Here is a 17,320-nt window from a genome sequence, read left to right on the forward strand (position 1 = left end):
TGTCTTTTAGATGGGCAGTTTTAAAATATTGATTTTGATGTAAAATTCATTTTGATAAATGAGAAATGTTCACATACAACTTGGTGCAACGCTTTGTGCAGTCTAAATCGGCATTTTTGTAGAAAATCCGACCCATGCAAAAAGTGGGCCGCACCATGACAGGAGATAAAAGGAAAAATAGGATGGTCCATTCGTTAGGTAGGCTACATCGTCAAAATCAAAGGATAACCGATGGTTTGACTCATTGTACATTTGCACCCCACTTTATTAGTGGATCAGACCCATTTTCATTCAAACTTCTTAGTTACGGTGTGGCCCACTTTTTGCACGGATTTGATCTTCTGTACAAGTATCACGTTGGCAGATAGAAAGCGTTGTACGTGTTGTATACGAACATTTCTCTTTTAAATAGAGAGAAATTCTAACAGTGGGATCAAAAAAGCAACGCGTGATAATCCCTGCGATGACAAACCTTTCTGCAGCGCGAGTTGCAGATGAATGCAACAGCCACTAATAAAAAGAAAATGAGCACTATGCCTTTGGACTCGCCTCTCAACGGATGAGATGCTTTTTCTCCCATTCAGGAGCGTTCGTTCATGATCACCTGTGTGGGGCCACAGAAGATTCTGGTTAAATAATTCCACTCGCAACATGTGATGGACAGGAATTTCGTACAGCACTTGTTGTAAGATACCGTGCAACAAAATGGAAAAAAGGATGGAAAAAAATGCTCTGCGGGGCCCAACGTGATGTATGTGTGACATCCGCTCCGTACATTGGTTGCGCCGCACCACTGAAACAGCAGGGATAGGGACACCAACCACGGAAACCTTCTTGGGTTGGATGATATATATATGCATCACGGTGGACCACAGGAAGGATTCGATGGTGGGCGTCCCATCACCATTGTTTACTGTTGTGTTGCTCACTTGATTACTGGATCTGCCTTTCCTTTTTTTGGGGATCACATTATCATGAGCTCGCGCAGCTGATGGACGGAGTGGATACGTGGGTCCCACATCTTTTTTATGATCCAGGCTGTTCATTTAGAAGGTCCTACGGTAGATGGGCCACGATATATTTCTCTCCGATCTCTGCCAATGCAAAAGAAAAACAAGAACCCAGATTTAAACACGTATTTGAATGATGAAGGCTGTTGATCAGTAGGATTTGTTCTACGTGGCCCATCTTCGTGGGACCTTCTAGATGAATGGCCTTGATCTTCACGTGGTAGACTTTCAACCGTGTGAATCGACTGACTCGTCAGAACGAACTCTAGCCTCTAAGAGCAACGGCTAAGGTGATTCACGCGGGAATTCATTGGAGTGGAGATTGACGGCACACGTGTTAACTCTTATACAAGTGGTATAGGCAATTCGTCAGGTGGGGCCCACTGGACATCCCTGGCCAAAAAGTCCACTCATCCGTTAAGTAGCACGTGTGTTTTGCAACTCTCTCTCTCTCTAACCGTGTGTGGCCCACTGAGATAGAGAAAAGAAAAGAAAATACTCTGGCCTGGCGTGATGGACGACAGGCAGTCATATAAGAAATTGCATCCTTCGAATATAGATAAATCAAATTCAAGTGTCAGAATTGTGGGCCGTAGATATATCATGACCCAAAAACTACAATTATTTCTTTTACTAATTATCCTACTGGTGGACATTTTTTGGACGGTTGAAAATAAAAATATCCAACGGTCTTATTACAACAAAAAAAAAAAAAAAAAGTGTCCGTTAATCAGAAGTTAGGATTATTTGACTAATCTGATTTTAGGACTGTCACTTTGCAACAGTGAGTTCTATAATTCAGTCAGTTTACTGTGAGTGCCTGTGTATCAAATGTCTAAGTGCCTGTGTATCAAATGTCACATGCAGTTGGAGTAACAAATAACTCCATTTTTGAGAAATGCTGAGGTGAGTCAGCATATATGAATGCTAAGTGGGCCTAGGCATATTCATGGTGGGCCCTTTTACATGAATGCCCAGATGTCATGCACACATATGCCAGGCTGGCTTCTGTCCCACTACTTCCTTGCCTCAAATGACGCCATGTGGAATCTAATCAAGGATCTGCGATTGACATTGAGTCAGCCTCGTTATTTACATGCCACCATTAAAAGATGGTGCATTTTACATGGATATTCGGGTGGAAAATATCCTATGATTGTGAACTTGTAGATGGTGCCGATGAAGTGAAAGTGGAGCATGATGGTCTAGCCATATTAGTGATTTGGCCACCACACGACCCAGATCCAGGAGACCGACTACTGGTTTATTTAAATATTAGAAATTGGGTCCAGTCAAATGAAGACTTACTCAAGTCTTCAAGTCAAACCGACACGGCAAGAGAGGAGGAGAATGATGGATGATGCGCAGGCTCTTACAATGGAGGCATCAACTGAGATTATGCTTGTCTGGGGCCGTTGGGAGCCACCCCCTGAGATTTTTATGCTTAAACATTATTTTGAGCCATACAACAGTTCTTGTCATGCTTGTTACTTGTTAGAGTGGGAATGGGGATTTTGGTAGATTAGTTAATCAAGGTAGATTAGTGCTGATGTTGAGATCTAATTGTTCCTGCTAGTCTGTTGTGTACCTGCAAAATCAAGTGGGATTGGGGATTTTGGTTGTAGCCAGGGACCCTCTCCAATGCCTAATTTAGAATAATCACACAATAGATCTAATCAATTTAGGGCCCGTTTGGCCGGGTGGATTGGAAGGGATTGAATGGTATTAGGGTGGATGGCATGGATTTCAGGGTAATGATGGTGTTGCCGAGTGGATTGTCTTAAGATCCATGGGATTGCTATATCCCGGGATTGCTATATCAAGTCTGTTTGGCATGCCAGGCCAATCCTGGGATTAAACCTTCCCATCCCTTCCAATCCCTCAAACCAAACACGTCCTAGGCAAATTTGAACGGATTAGGGTGGATTGGATGGGATTTAAAGGTAATGATGGTGTTGTCAGTGGATTGTCTTAAGATCCGTGGGATTGCTGTATCTCGGGATCAGGTCACCCAGTCTGTTTGGCACGCCCCGCCAATCCCGGGATTTAACTTCCGATCCCATCTAATACCATCCAATCCCTTCCAATCCGCCAGGCCAAACGGGCCCTTAGGGTAATAGTGCATACCTACTTCTATAGGTTAGGGCCTTTGGTCAAGGCCAAGTTGGCATTCATAATCGTCCATCGGTTCGGACAGTGAGATGTCAACTAGGTGACCGAGGTCACCGCTCATAGTTGGTGCTCGGAGTGGTCACGGAGGTCATGTTCGGCTTTTGAGGCTGCGCTCTTACCCAATCTCTCATCCAAACTATTTGCCTTGGTTGTTTCCATCTCATTCCAGTTGTTTTGTCAATCCAGTTTTACCCATAATAATTAGGATATTTCTTTTTACCCATAATAATTAGGTCTTATATGTCTCTCTCAAATTCTTAAGTTATTCTATATATTCCTGTTATTCTAGAGAAATAAACAGAACTCTCCCACTTGACTGAATAGAAGCTAGAGTGCTTACTCTCCAAAAATCAAACAGATTGGTTTTCATCAAGTGGACCAACAAGGGGAGCAAAAAAATCCTTTTTTGTTGAAATCTCCATTTGCAATAATTGCATCCAAACAGGCCCTTGATTACATAAACCATCAGTTTGGCCAACATTTACTCGGCAAAATGATAATATCCAATGATCCTTTTTCACAAACAAAGTGTTCACGAATCACAAGTTAGGAAACATGATAATGGACGCCAACTATAGGTTTGTGTGGGAGGCCACCATAGCCTTTATTTTTCATCAAATCCATTCATTAGGTGTGACCATCCAGATGAAGGGAATATTGATCTTCTGTATATACGGTGAACATAAGGGTTATTAAACAGAGTTGAATTTAAGCCAGGGCCCACATAAAAGCCCATGAAATCCTATACTGGCTGGGCTCGGACTGAGCTGATGGGCTCTTAAAGAAAGCTCAAACCTGGCCTGGTTATTAAAAAGAGTTATATTAAGGCCCGAGCCCGACCTAAAATCCGGACGGGCTGGTCCTAAGGTGGACAACATGTGTGTTCTAAGTGGACCAGGTCATGTTCATGGTGGGGCCTTCCATATGAATGCCCAAAGATCAAGAACACATGTGCCAGGCTGGCTTCTGTGCCTCAAATGACGCCATGTGAAATCTAATCATGGATTTACGATTGACATTGGGTCAGCCTCGTTATTTACGTGGTGCATTTTACATGGATAGTCCAGTGGAAAATCTCTTTATGGTTGTGAACTTGTAGATGGTGCCGATGAAATGAAAGTGGAGTATGATGATCGAGCCATATTAGTGATTTGACCACCCACCATACGTCTAAAGACCACTGGTTTGTTTAATTATTAGAAATTTGGTCAAGTCAAATGAAGACTTCTTCAAGTAAGTAAACCTGACACGGCTAGAGAGGAGGAAAAACTTTCATGCTCTGGAAAAGCGTGATGGATGATGCGCAGGCTCTTAGAAGTTACTCATCAATTTCATACGTGGCATACAAGTAATTCAAATTAAACTTGAAAATTATTGGTCCCAGCTTAGATGCATGATCAACCAACGATTACGCTTATTTGGAGCTGTTGTGACGCATCCTCAAATGTAGCTTTTGATGCCTAAACACTAATTTGAGCTATGATTGTTAGAGTATGTTAGGATAGATTTGGATAATCAGTCCAAAGCGGCCCATGATTCTGTAACCAGCTGTTTGGCCGACATTTATTGAGCAAAATGAAAATATCCAATGATCCTTCCATGAATCCAACGGTAAGTTTATGTGGGGGCCACCATAGCGTGTATCTTTCATCAAATCCATTCATTAGGTGTGACCGTCCAGATGAAGGGAATATACAAAAATAAGCCCTTGTCCGTAGCTCACGCATGCCAGACAACTCATAAGTTTCAGGTTCAATTTAGGTCGTTCCTAGCTGTACGGTATGACCCATAGGAGGTAGGTTTTTCTTTTCTCGGGGAAGTCACCTGATGGAGGAAGTGGATTTCACATATAAAACATGGTTGGCCACACAGCTGTGTAATGAACTAAAAGAGGTCATTGCTGATGTGATGTGGCCCTTAACCTCATTGCCATGTCCGGATGTCAATCTATTGCTCTTTATTGCAATTGAACTGTCCCGAGATCACACCAACGGATCAACGCTGACCATTTGATCCGGGGCCTTAAAAAGAATGGTGAAAATTATTAACAGAACAATCACATTTGATGACATTAATTTCTATTAGATGGTCAAGATTACCCAGTTGATGTATTTTTGTATGATGGCAATCCACCATGTAAGCAAACCGGATAGATGCTCATCCTTGGACGATCACGTCATCAATTAGTAGGCCCCACCTGAAATTGCACTGGTCGCATGTTACTGTTACTCGTGCTCTACCAACCGTCCTTTTTCACGCAAAGAGAACCCAGTTTCCTCACAAATTAGCCATTGGAGAACCAATCTGAAGGTCAATAGATGGATTGATCAGAGCCATCAAAAGCAGGGTCCTGGTGTTCGGTAGTATGGGCACATTGTCCTTGTTTTGATTTCCTGGTTCATTTCTCCTAAAGACTACCAAGGGATTCCCTATACATAGTAGGCTCATCAGATGAACGGTCTCAATCACAAAAAATTGGGCCCATTTCATGAAATCTGTCCCAAAAGGCTGTATACATAAAAAAGCAATAGCCTTACTAGACATAAATCCTTTGAGAGGCTCAGGTGGACTCCACCCACCGACATGTTGTGGCCCCACCGTGTATCGCATCTGATTTGACCCCAAAATCATCTTGGTTGGACGATCAATGCCATCCAACTGAGAGCTCAAAAAACATGTGATTAGCCTGTTTTTCCTCTTGCCGTCTATTTTGCAAGCCCTTCATCAAGTGGGGGCTTTGAGCAACCAATGGTAGTGATTTTGGGACCAAGTGCAATCTACAGCAAACCACTCAGACCCAGCAGTCTTTCATGATCATGGGAGGGCCCACCTGTCCAGCTGGATTATGGCTTTTGTCATTCACCCAATAACAAATACCTTGGAGAGAGCAATTTCATTGTTTCACATTTCATTTGTGTAAGTTGCAACTCCACTTAAATTACAAACCTTGAAAGCTTGGCTCTGATGATTCATTATAAATTTCATGTAACACGGCAAAACATATCTATAGAGAGAGAGAGAGAGAGAGAGAGAGAGTAGTAAGAAAATCAAGCTACAACCAAACCGATGTCAACATCCCAGCCATTGGATGACATCATATAAAGAATATATAAGAACAACAAAATTTAATGAATCAAGAACCTACAGCGCCATTAAATTAAAAGGATCCTAAAAACTCACAGATTTTCGGGATGGGGAAGCTGTGGCCCGGCCCATCCAACGAAGAAGGCTTCCCATCTTCTCTTCTTGAAGTTCTGAAGATGTTCAGCCATGCCAGTTTTCTATAAGAAACTCTTAGACGTTCCATTTTCTTCAGCTTTTCATCATAGGCTCTGCTTCTTAGCGTACCAAAGCTTCTTCTGGCAGATCAAAATCTTCTCCTTCTGCGTCTCATATTCAGTGTTTTGTTTCTGGCAATTCCACCTCAACCCTTTGGCAGTGGTAGATATGGCATTCATAAAATAGCTAGACTCACGGATAATGGCATACCCATTGGGACGTAGGATACGATCCATCTCAAGGAGCACGTATTTCATGTCACACCTGCAGGACAAATCATTTATATAAAGCATATCAGTGACTCTGCATATGGCCCTCGAGACTATGACACAATGCATATTTGTATTTCTTGCAAATCCAGCCACCCTCCTCACATTTGAACTAGGAGTAAAGAGGAATTATAGGAAACTTTGCAAGAGCATATGCTCAGGTTTCCAGTTCAAACGAGGGGGCTCCATGGTTAGGAAATCCAGACCATGGCCATGTTACACAAGCCATGGATAGATCATGCCCCAAAAGATTTCTGCAATAGGACAAACATAGCCATTCGATTTTTAGCCACAAGCAGACAGGAGTCCCAAAGATGGCCAATTAGGATTTTCAATCTGGGATACTTTTGGGGTGTGATTGCATCCACAGCGGGACTCAACAGATTGCATTACCAAATCAAGGGCCTGACCTCATCACAGATAACTAGATGATGAGAAACCTCTGCTTAAGGATCCCATGAGTGCTCAGGTATAGATAGTAGGTGTCACAATGGCCTGGCATGGCTGAATTGTGTAGGAATTAAGCTCGGTTTATTGGGCTGCGGCTGGGTCCAGGCCTTAAAACTCATCCCCAAGAAATTATCCAGGCTGACCCTGGCCAATATTGGGCCCCGAACATTGGCCCATTACGACCTGGCTAATGTAAACATTGATAAGCCACTACATTGTGGATTCATGCTGAGTCTATAGGACAACAGGGTGGGTCCTTAAAATCTGGTCAACCTGCAGTGTTCCGCCAAAAGAAATAAATAAACATAACGTAAAAAAAAAAAAAAAAGAAGAAAGATTTTAAGAGCTTTACCTTTGACTTTCAGAAGTAAAGAGGCCATCAAGATGCAAAAGATCATATGTCCTAGGATACGTTGAGAATGGCTCACACCTACAAGAGTGCAATGGATAAAGGACCACCAAACATCAGATTAAAAGATAATGGCAGCCAGACATTATGTATTTTGTGAAATTAAAAAACTGTATAGATTGCATTTAAAACCTATACATAAAAGATCGTGACCATGCATAACCTCATCCATGCTTGGATGTGCACTGTGCTATAAGTAACCTACAAAGAAGCGTGTACCATGGTTTTTAACATTGGCTAGACCAAGTTGAATTAGCCAAGTTGATACAGCATCAATGGAGACAAAACCATGTAGGCCCTACTGAAAGATGCATGGCTAATCAAGTCGGAATAGCTCTGACTGAGCCAGAATGAGTGGTACTGGTTTCTGTCTCCAGGCAAGTCCCACTCTGAACCAATGTTTATAACCATGGAATGCATGCACAATACATCGAGTTCCCATATGCATTCACATACCAATCATGGTAAGTTCCGATCAATCCCCGGTCATAGACCACAGCCAGCGAATTCGCACCATAGGAAGAGACCACATTCATGACCCATAGAGGATCATCAATAAGCGCAGCAGCTAAACCTCCATAAGCTGTATTCATGTCCATGACATTTCTTATCTCATCAGTTCCAAGCGCAGGCAACAAGGTCTTGTAATGCTTCACCCTCGCCTTCCATTTACTGTTATCATGCTTGAATGCGTTGGGGTTCCCACCAGGAACTGTCGAAATGCGCTCAGGAGTGACATGTAACCGCTCGGGCCAGTTTGGAATAGAACCCACTCCCGATTTTTTGAGATTCGGGTTTGGAACAACCAGGCAAGAGCGGAGTGGCGTGTACCATGCTGCATCAGGTTCTGTGCTGTCATCACAATTTGGTGGGTAGACATCAGGCGGGCCACGCTGATCATAACAGCTGCTGTCTGAAGATTTTTGCCACACGGCTATGTCATCCTTTTGATCGTATAATTTGAAGCACATGCTTGTTAGCAGCATCTGTAACTTGTCATAATCTGACTTCTGCTCTTCAATAGTCGTGTCCCATCCTTTCCAGCGGCGCTGGTAGTTCACTGGCGGACCGGAGAGGACCCAGAAGCCACCTGGCCGAAGTATGCGTTGTATCTCCATGAGATAAATTCCACCTGAAACAAAGTGGTTCTACCTGTGAGTGCCGAACATGCATACAATATGAAACTAAGAGACTACAGGTCAGACATCTCTCTTATCTGTCCATGAAACGATTGAACTGAGGGAGCATTTATCACATCAGCCATTTGCATTTTGCTGGATGCATCAAATCTCTCCAGTTCTGCACAATGCATAATCCAACACCAATATAGTTCCATTCTCACCCAAACAGACCACATCCTTTCAAATGCATTTGAGAATCTTTCAATTTATATTCTGCAACGCATGTATCCTAAGACCTCATTGAAGAATCAAAATAGGTAGAGTTTCCACATCATTAAACATGTCAAGAGAGAAGTGAATTACCAAATTCTGTCCATGGTATAAGGCATCTAGAGCAGTGGGCCATATCAAACGAATTGGAGGAGAAAGGAAGGCGCTGCGTAGAAATGATTCCCAAGATTGCTGGAATCCCACGTTCAAGTGCAAATTGAACTTGAGCCTCGTGATTGTCTCTCGGCGCAAGAGAAATAGTTAAAATTCCACGGTCTAATAAATCACCTCCCCAACTTGCAACCTACACAGTAGATGCATATGCACATAAATGAAATGAAAAAAAAAAAAAGATAAACAGTTCAGACAATAGAAAAGATAGTTTATTTTTATCAAGATGATATTTTTTGTGATATTTACCCCTTATTCACCCTGCATTTGACTGCACTGAATATCGTAAATTTTTTAATGATATTTCATGGTTAATCAGTCTAATTTGGTGCAAAATATCATGAATTTATCTTTCTTTCTTTTTTTCCTTTTGGGAAAGATGAAGAATTTTATTCAGCAAAGCCAAGAGAAAACAAAGCACAAGAAAGAAAGAGAAAAATAAAAACACAACAAATGAAAGGGAAAAGAAAGGAACTAACAAAAAATACAACACACCAGCCCCACGGCTGGAAGGAACCCCTAACAACATCAAGGCACCCATGAATTTCGTGATTACTTGGTGCAACCAAATGCATCCTCAAGGACAATGTTTTTTTTATCATTTTCCCTACGGTGGAGGAAAATAGATATGCTAGATATGCAATGAAGAAGAAGCATTGAGGTGTTTCAAGGAGCCTGGATGAAAGTGACTAATTAACCCCTTAGAATCTTAAAGCCCGTTTGGATACTGTTAAAAGAGAGAAAAAGAAAAAAGAACAGAAAATTGTAATGATTATTCAATGATAATTTCCAAGATTTCCATCAGCACCATTGGAAAATGGATAGCAAGCGGAAATCCCATATTTGTGAGACAAAGTCACCTTGTGAGTGAGTATTTAACTATGGAGGGTAATCATTGCCATGTGTAATCTACTATTTCCTTTGCCTATCCAAACATAGTGAAACGTCCATGGGAAAAAAAGTCATTATCTCCTCTCTTTTTTTCCTTTCTTTTAACACTATCAAAACAGAGACTTAGGTACAATTGTTCGAGTCAAGTTACAAAATACCAAAGAAAACAGACATTATCCAACAAGAGTAACCTCGCCCTCCACACCAACACCAACAGCTCAACATAAGGCATCAGCCTTGACACAAGAAACTTCGCTAAAATACAAACATCTACCTACAGATACCCGTGCTTGATCCAACTAATGACCTAGCAACAAGGTACACAATCCATCACTAGAGCCATATTTAGATAATCCCATATGATGGCCATAGAAAGCCAAATTCATCAAGACATAGTTTGTCTAAACTTCCCTAAACATGCTCCCACATGCATGGTATGATGTACATGGACTATGAGATTCATTAATGACATAGTGGTAACCAGTGTTCGAAATATCGATACTATCAGCCAATACATAGGCCGATATTATCATTATCGCACCCCTGCGAGACGATACACTCGCAATAACCCCCGGAAGATACCAAAAAACCCAAAATCTAGATATCGGCCGATATATCGTCGATATCGCACGACATTTTGACAATATCGCACAATTTCCTCTCCATTATTGTCAAACATCGACATCATCATTCGAAAAAATCAGAAAAAAAAAATTAGAGGGTGGATTTCGATACCTGTAGAAGAGATCGCCATGATCGGAAGCTCCCATTTGGTGGGCCATTCGAATTGAAGCGTCATTCCTAGGTTACCACAAATAAAATCTCCAATTTTGGAGAGAAATCCGGAGACATCCTCACTGATACGATGAAATTTGGGAGAAATTTTAGGGTTCCGGCTTCCGGAACCCTCTCTGCTTAAAAAAAGGTCGTTCGAGCCTTTTATTTGGACGCGGATTAGCTACTGACAGTTTGAGTAGCGAGATCGCTACTGAAGTGACGTCACCAAGTTACGTGGGTCCCACCATGATGAATTGTTACGGTCCATCCATTTGGAGATATCATTTTAGGACATGAGTCAAATAACGAGGCAGACAAAAATCTGTAATGGACCCCACTACAGAAGACAGTGGAGAAAGTGACATCCACTGTTGAAACCTTCCTAAGGTCCACCGTGATGTTTATTTGAGATCCAACCCGTTAATAAGTTGAAAAAGACATTATAAAAGGGAAAAATATATATATATCAGCTTAATTGAAAACTTTTGTGGCCCTCAGAAGTTTTTAATGGTGGGCGTCACTCTCTCCACTGCTTTCTGTGGTGGGGTCCATTGGACCTTTGAATCTTAGTCATTCTTAGGCTCATAGCATAAAATGTTCTCTCCAAATGGATGGATGGTGTGGATACAAAACATACATCATGGTGGGGCCCATGGAACTTGGTGACCTCAATTCAGTAGCAAGTCTCGCTACTCAACCTGTCAGTAGCTAATCTGCGCCCCTTTTTTAATCGAAATCGAGTACCGGTGTGTTGACGTCACCAAGTTCTGTGGGTCCCATCATGAGGTATGTGTTATATCCAGACCATTCGTCCATTTGGCGAGCTCTTTGTAAGGCTTGAGCCGAAAAATACGACAAATCCAAAGATCAACTGGACCACACTGCAAACAGCAGTGGTACATTGAACATCCACCATTGAAACCCTTTTGGGGGTCACGGAAGTTTTGGATCAATATGATATTTATTTTTCCTCTTCATCCAGGTCTGTGTGACCTAATTAACAGATTGGATGGAAAATAAACATTATGGTGGGCCCTACGAATGTATTAATGGTGAGAATCAGTCCCCCACTACTATTTGTGGTGTGGTCCACTTGAGCTTTGGATATCACTCATTTTTGGGTTCATGATCTAAAATGATCTCTCCAAATGCATGAACGGTGTAGATATAATAAATACATTATTGTGGGGCCATGTAACTTTGAAATGTTTGTACAACTTGAGCCCGAGGAGCATCAGCGCCGTATTAGGATTTCCTGCCAAAGCCTTCCGCAGGAAGTTCCTGCGCTTGAAACCTTAGTGGGGCCTACCATGATGTTTGTGAGGAATCCACTCCGTCCATCCGTTTTGTGAGATCATTTTAGGACATTGAATAAAAAATGAGTAGGATCTAATACTCAAGTGTGCCAAAAATGTGAGAATTGAACATCCACACTTGAAATATTCGTGGGGCCACATAAGTTTTGAATCAAACTAATATTTGTATTTTCAATTCATCCGTGTAGGAATAACGTTATGAACGGTATGGATGGCATGTTAACATCATTGTCGACCCAAGGAGGTTTCAACGGTAGGAATTTTCCTACCCACCTTTTCCTTTAGTGCGGCCCACTTTAGTCTTGGATCCTGCTCATTTTTGCTCTCAAGTGCTAAAATGATCTCAAAAAACGAATGGACGAGGTGGATTTCTTACAAACATCACAGTGGGCCCCACCTAGGTTTTGAGCAAAGGAACTTGGTAGGAAATCTGCGTACAATCAGCGCCCCACCCCCAGTGTGGTGGGAAGTGGATCCCCTAGTGAGCAGTGTACTTTGTAAACTTTATGGGCCCACTATAATTCATGTATTTTATCCACTCCATCCATCCATTTTACCAGATAAATTTATGGTTTGAATGAAGAGAAAAAACTATTATTAGCTTGATCCAAAACTTTTGTGGCCCACTAATGGTCAATCACCATTGTTTCCTATGGTATGGTCTACTACCTAATTATTGGATCTGTTTTATTTTTATTTTTTGGATTATGTCCTGAAATGATATGGAAAAACGGATGGATGGGGTTGATACTGAATATAGTTATCTTAGTTCAATCGGACAGCGCATAGCTTAGGACCCTATACAAAGGAAATCTATTATGTACACTTCTTTTTTGAAACTTTATGATTTAAAAGTGTGTATTAAGGGCCTTTTAACAATCCCCAAAGTTCCATTAAAAAATTCAACAATTTTCCCAATGTTTCCCCATGTTTCCCAAAAAGTGCAATAAACTATGCGATACAAACGATATATCCCATGCGATAACCGATACGTATCTGTATCCCAAGGGTGCGATACTGATATTTCAAACGCTGGTGGTAACAACATGATACTCTTCCATATTAAGGTGAAGAATAAGGAAAGCCACCAAAGAAAAAGGAAAAGACAAAGTATTGTTTTCTAGGATTGTGATCTCCACGACCATCTGATATGTGTGTCAAACACAATCTTGAACGTGCCAATTGTCACACCAACACATTCAGGCATGCATATCATGTGCACACTCACGCATGCACAGGTACGACTCAACTGACACATGAACACAAGTATGACTCAATTACTACATAAACGCAAGATGACAAGGCACTCACCCCACATCCTGTGTCGATGGCAGTTCGGATGGACCCATCTTTCATGCCAGGAATCAAATCTTGCATCAAATCAACATACGCACTGACGCCTTTAGGAAACATGGTACCTCCACCAGGAAAGAGGAACTTCTCCCCTGATTTCCGCAGCCAGTTTTGGTTGGATTTCTGGCTGTTAATCCAATCATACGGAACATTTCTGAAATCAAATACAAACATAAAAAGAAAAAAAAAATGAATTAATCATGACACCAACAAATTGAGGAATCTCAAGACTAGCTAATCATGAGTTCAAGAGATGAGAGCTGTCCATGGAATCGGAACTTCTTCCGTAGAAGCCACAAGGAAATGAAGATCAAGTATAGACTAGATTACCTATACCAACATTCGTTTTTGCTAGTTGGCCATCTGATTGGTGACTTGTACCCATCAGGCGGGGGAACTAAGCATTCTTTCCTTTCAAAGATTGGAGGGCAGTGGCGTTCCAAAAAACTAAGCCTGTGACGCTGATACTTCTTCCATCTCTGCAATCAAATATAAGGGTTATGAGATCAATTACGCAATGCGTGTTGTTGGCCCAGCTTAAGCACGGAAACATAATAAAAAGTGAATACCAATGATACATGGCAAGTATCTAAACACAGACATATGCATGTGCAATAAAACTTATGTACAAGCAACACATGTGCCAGCATGGCACGATAAGTTTGAGAGCCAATCCAGCCATCAGAAAGCAACCACTATACGGATGCCCTAGCCCAAGAATTGGGTTGATCCACTGGAGAAGTGGGCCACAGTTCGCAAAACAAGTGGATGACTCTGAAAAACTTGTCTGAAGTTTTCTAACCCATCCGCCTGTTTCCAATATTGGGGCTGACAAGTTGAGTGGACCAGATTTATTTTGGAAAAACATGTAGAAAGTTGGAGCAACCTAATGGATGGATTGGATCTCGCACCTATGTGCCATGCTAGCACATGTGTCATGTGTACATCTGCTTTATTGCGCACACATGTGCGCTTAGCAAAGCTCCTAAACATATATTAAACTTCTTACACCATTATGGTTGAATGATCTAGGCAAGCAGATAAAAGCTTCAAATGATAAGCAAGAAAACATGATCTATACCATATAATAAAGTACATGTCATCTGAAACCGGAACCAGCAATCTCATACCTGTGGGTCCGTGCATGGTGTGTAGTCTTGATAGTCACTGCCACACTCAGGAAAAGCAACGGGTTGAACATGAAGTGAAACAGTTGTGACCTCCTTTGGAGTTTGGACTGGCCGCCTAGCATCATTCATGTGGAGTATGTTCCTCTCATTGCAGAAAATGCCACCGAGATAGAATGAAAATCCACATAACACTATAAACAGTATACTCATTGGGACAAGCCTTGAACTTTTGTCAGGATGATCTGGCCTGTGATCTTTACTCTTCATCTTTTTCTAATATTTAAATACCTGCTAGGGAAGTAATAAAAATTGTTATATGCATGCATGTGGAAGTAATAAGCAAGTATTCAGTCAAAATGAGTAGACTCTGCATCAGAGTATTTCCAATCGTAGCATATGAAAGAAATTGAAAAATCACTACCAAGGCAGGAAACATTATTAATCAAAGTATAACCGAGTTAGATGTATAGCTTACAAAGCAAAAGGTGTTTCGAAGAGCGATATACTGAAGTATTAGAAAACCAAACAAGTTAACAGAGACACATCCTAACAAAATTTCGGAAGATTCATGAACCAAATCAAGCACAAGATAACTTCCAGAGAATTTCTTCACACCCGTAAAGGTTTAAAGAGACTAGATGCATCTAACTGAATTTTATAAAATTAGCCTAACTAACAAAATGCATTTTTTCCGACCTAAACTTCTATGAATACAAGCTGCAAGGATCTACACTACACCAATCTTATTTATCTCCTAAAATCTACAATTATGGTTGAAAGAGAAACATTTCCCATTTTAGGAAATGGAAAATGGCTGATCAGTAATTTTTTCGTGAAAGTGTTTTATGGCCTCATCCTCGTAAATATTTCATTAACAAATAGAATTCCGTTTTTCAGCCGTTAAAGAGACCAGATCTATGTCTGCGTGATTCTAAGGAAGAATCTGTTAATAATCATGGATTAACATGAAATACCAATTAGCAAAAAAAAAAATTTAATTAAACAAATGAGGACGTAGATTTGCCATGTTCCTACTTCAATTTGCATTCCTGAGTAAATGGAAACAACAGTTATTAACCCAGATCTAATCATCAAAGCCGATAATCAAAGGAGAAAATAACTTTATTTAATTTCAATACATTCCATAACAATGACCCCAAATCTATTTCATTTCCTATCTTTCCCTTTTCAAATAAACAATGAGCAAGGCACATGATTCAGCAGCCAACCTTGAGGTGCCTTCACAACCACTGCTCTCCTCTCATTTTCACCTGGGCCAAGCATTCCATACTCATGGGAAACGCCCTCCACCGATCCAGACCATTCCTCCAGCGAGCGGCACTGTTGATGGGCGATAGACTAAAAAATCTCCTCCACAGAACAATCCCAGCATCTGATTAATGGACATTGTGCCATTTACATTCATGGTACCATGCCGAATTTTATTTGCAACCGTCCATTTGAGGCTGCATTTTCGAATAGCTAGGATTGCCTGATGGAGAAGTTTCACGCAACAGCACCTATCCATGATGGAACTCACCAGTTGAATGGTGGAGATCACTGGAACATGGACCCACCTACCCGAAAGGCCAACCCGAGCAGGAAAAAAAACCAGATTTTATGCAAACCTATGATTTCCACCTCCACAAAACCTAATCAAGAAACCGTCACACAAAAAGATTATAAAAAAAAATTAAAATTAAAATTGAGAGAGAAAGAAAACGGCGCATTTGAATTGTTTTGGGGAGCGAAGCGGATATCCAAAATAATAAAAAGAAAAGAAAAAAATCCAACAAGTTAGAAAAAAAATTCAAAAGAAATCAAGAAAATGAAAATGCATAACAAATAATCCAACATATGCAATCCAGATATTAAAATTCCAACATTAAACTGCACATCTCTACATTCTCTGCAAACAGAAACAAAAGAAAAGTTCTGTTATAAAAAAAACATTTTTTTTAAAAATTAACAAAAGGAAATGCTGATGATCCAAAACACACTTCAGAGAAAAAAAAACGATTTGGGAAAACCAGGCTACAAAGCAGGCAAAGATCGGATGCAGTTCCGACAGAAAAAGGAAAGCACCATCCAAGAAAAGAAAAGAAAAGAAAAATGCAAGATTTCGTACCTCCTCTGGACTGGGGTTTCTTCCTAAATGAGAAAGAGATCTAACCCTCCCTTGGGACGGGATTTCTAGGTCTCGTAAACGCCGATTTCGTCTGGAAAAGAGATCTCAAAAAAGGCCCTTTAAATAACGCAGATTTCTAACCCGCCATCTCTCTCTCTCTCTTATTTCCCCTCGTCTCTGTTTTTTTACCGCTCGCATTTGAGGTGCAGAGGGGATTAAGCTGAGTGAAATCAGCACGCTTAAAATATGGGAGGTTTGCGAGACTACATCCCGTATTCATTGTTGCAGGATATATCTCGCTATTATAATCTAAATCTGGGGTCTTTTTTTAATGATCCAAACTGTTTATATGATGGGCCTGACTTTGGATGGGGGATAGAACAAATAAAAGTTATTTTTCAAACCGATTTATCAAACGCATCTTTTCCTTTAAATATGGACGGTCTACCTCTCCTTTGAATAATCAAATGGTTACAAATCTAAAGCTGAAGTTTTTCGTTTTTTTCCTTTTTTATGGGGTGTGGCCAATCATATAAATGGTTTGCATCATTTCGAAAAGAACCAAGACCCATCT

General features: G+C 40.9%; 1 protein-coding gene across 1 annotated transcript; it reads right to left on the minus strand.

The window, feature by feature from the left end:
* Positions 1-6,218: 6,218 nt before the first annotated feature.
* Positions 6,219-16,967, minus strand: LOC131234039 (probable methyltransferase PMT21). The gene is made up of 8 exons (XM_058231002.1): positions 16,747-16,967; positions 14,619-14,906; positions 13,819-13,967; positions 13,447-13,642; positions 9,074-9,284; positions 8,046-8,721; positions 7,533-7,610; positions 6,219-6,725 (listed from the first exon to the last, which is right to left on the minus strand). The coding sequence occupies exons 2-8, from the start codon at positions 14,883-14,885 to the stop codon at positions 6,506-6,508; spliced, it is 1,797 nt and encodes a 598-aa protein (XP_058086985.1). The 5' UTR covers positions 14,886-14,906; positions 16,747-16,967; the 3' UTR covers positions 6,219-6,505.
* Positions 16,968-17,320: the final 353 nt, after the last annotated feature.

This window comes from Magnolia sinica, chromosome 18 (assembly GCF_029962835.1).
Source record: "Magnolia sinica isolate HGM2019 chromosome 18, MsV1, whole genome shotgun sequence".
Lineage (NCBI taxonomy): Eukaryota > Viridiplantae > Streptophyta > Magnoliopsida > Magnoliales > Magnoliaceae > Magnolia > Magnolia sinica.

Coding starts and splice junctions, on each gene's coding strand:
- LOC131234039 (XM_058231002.1), bottom strand. CDS start 14,885: ATGAAGAGTAAAGATCACAGGCCAGATCATCCTGACAAAAGTTCAAGG. Junction 7,611..8,045: donor ATCGGAACTTACCATGATTG/GTATGTGAATGC, acceptor GCACTCTTGTAG/GTGTGAGCCATTCTCAACGT. Junction 6,726..7,532: donor TTTACTTCTGAAAGTCAAAG/GTAAAGCTCTTA, acceptor TTTGTCCTGCAG/GTGTGACATGAAATACGTGC.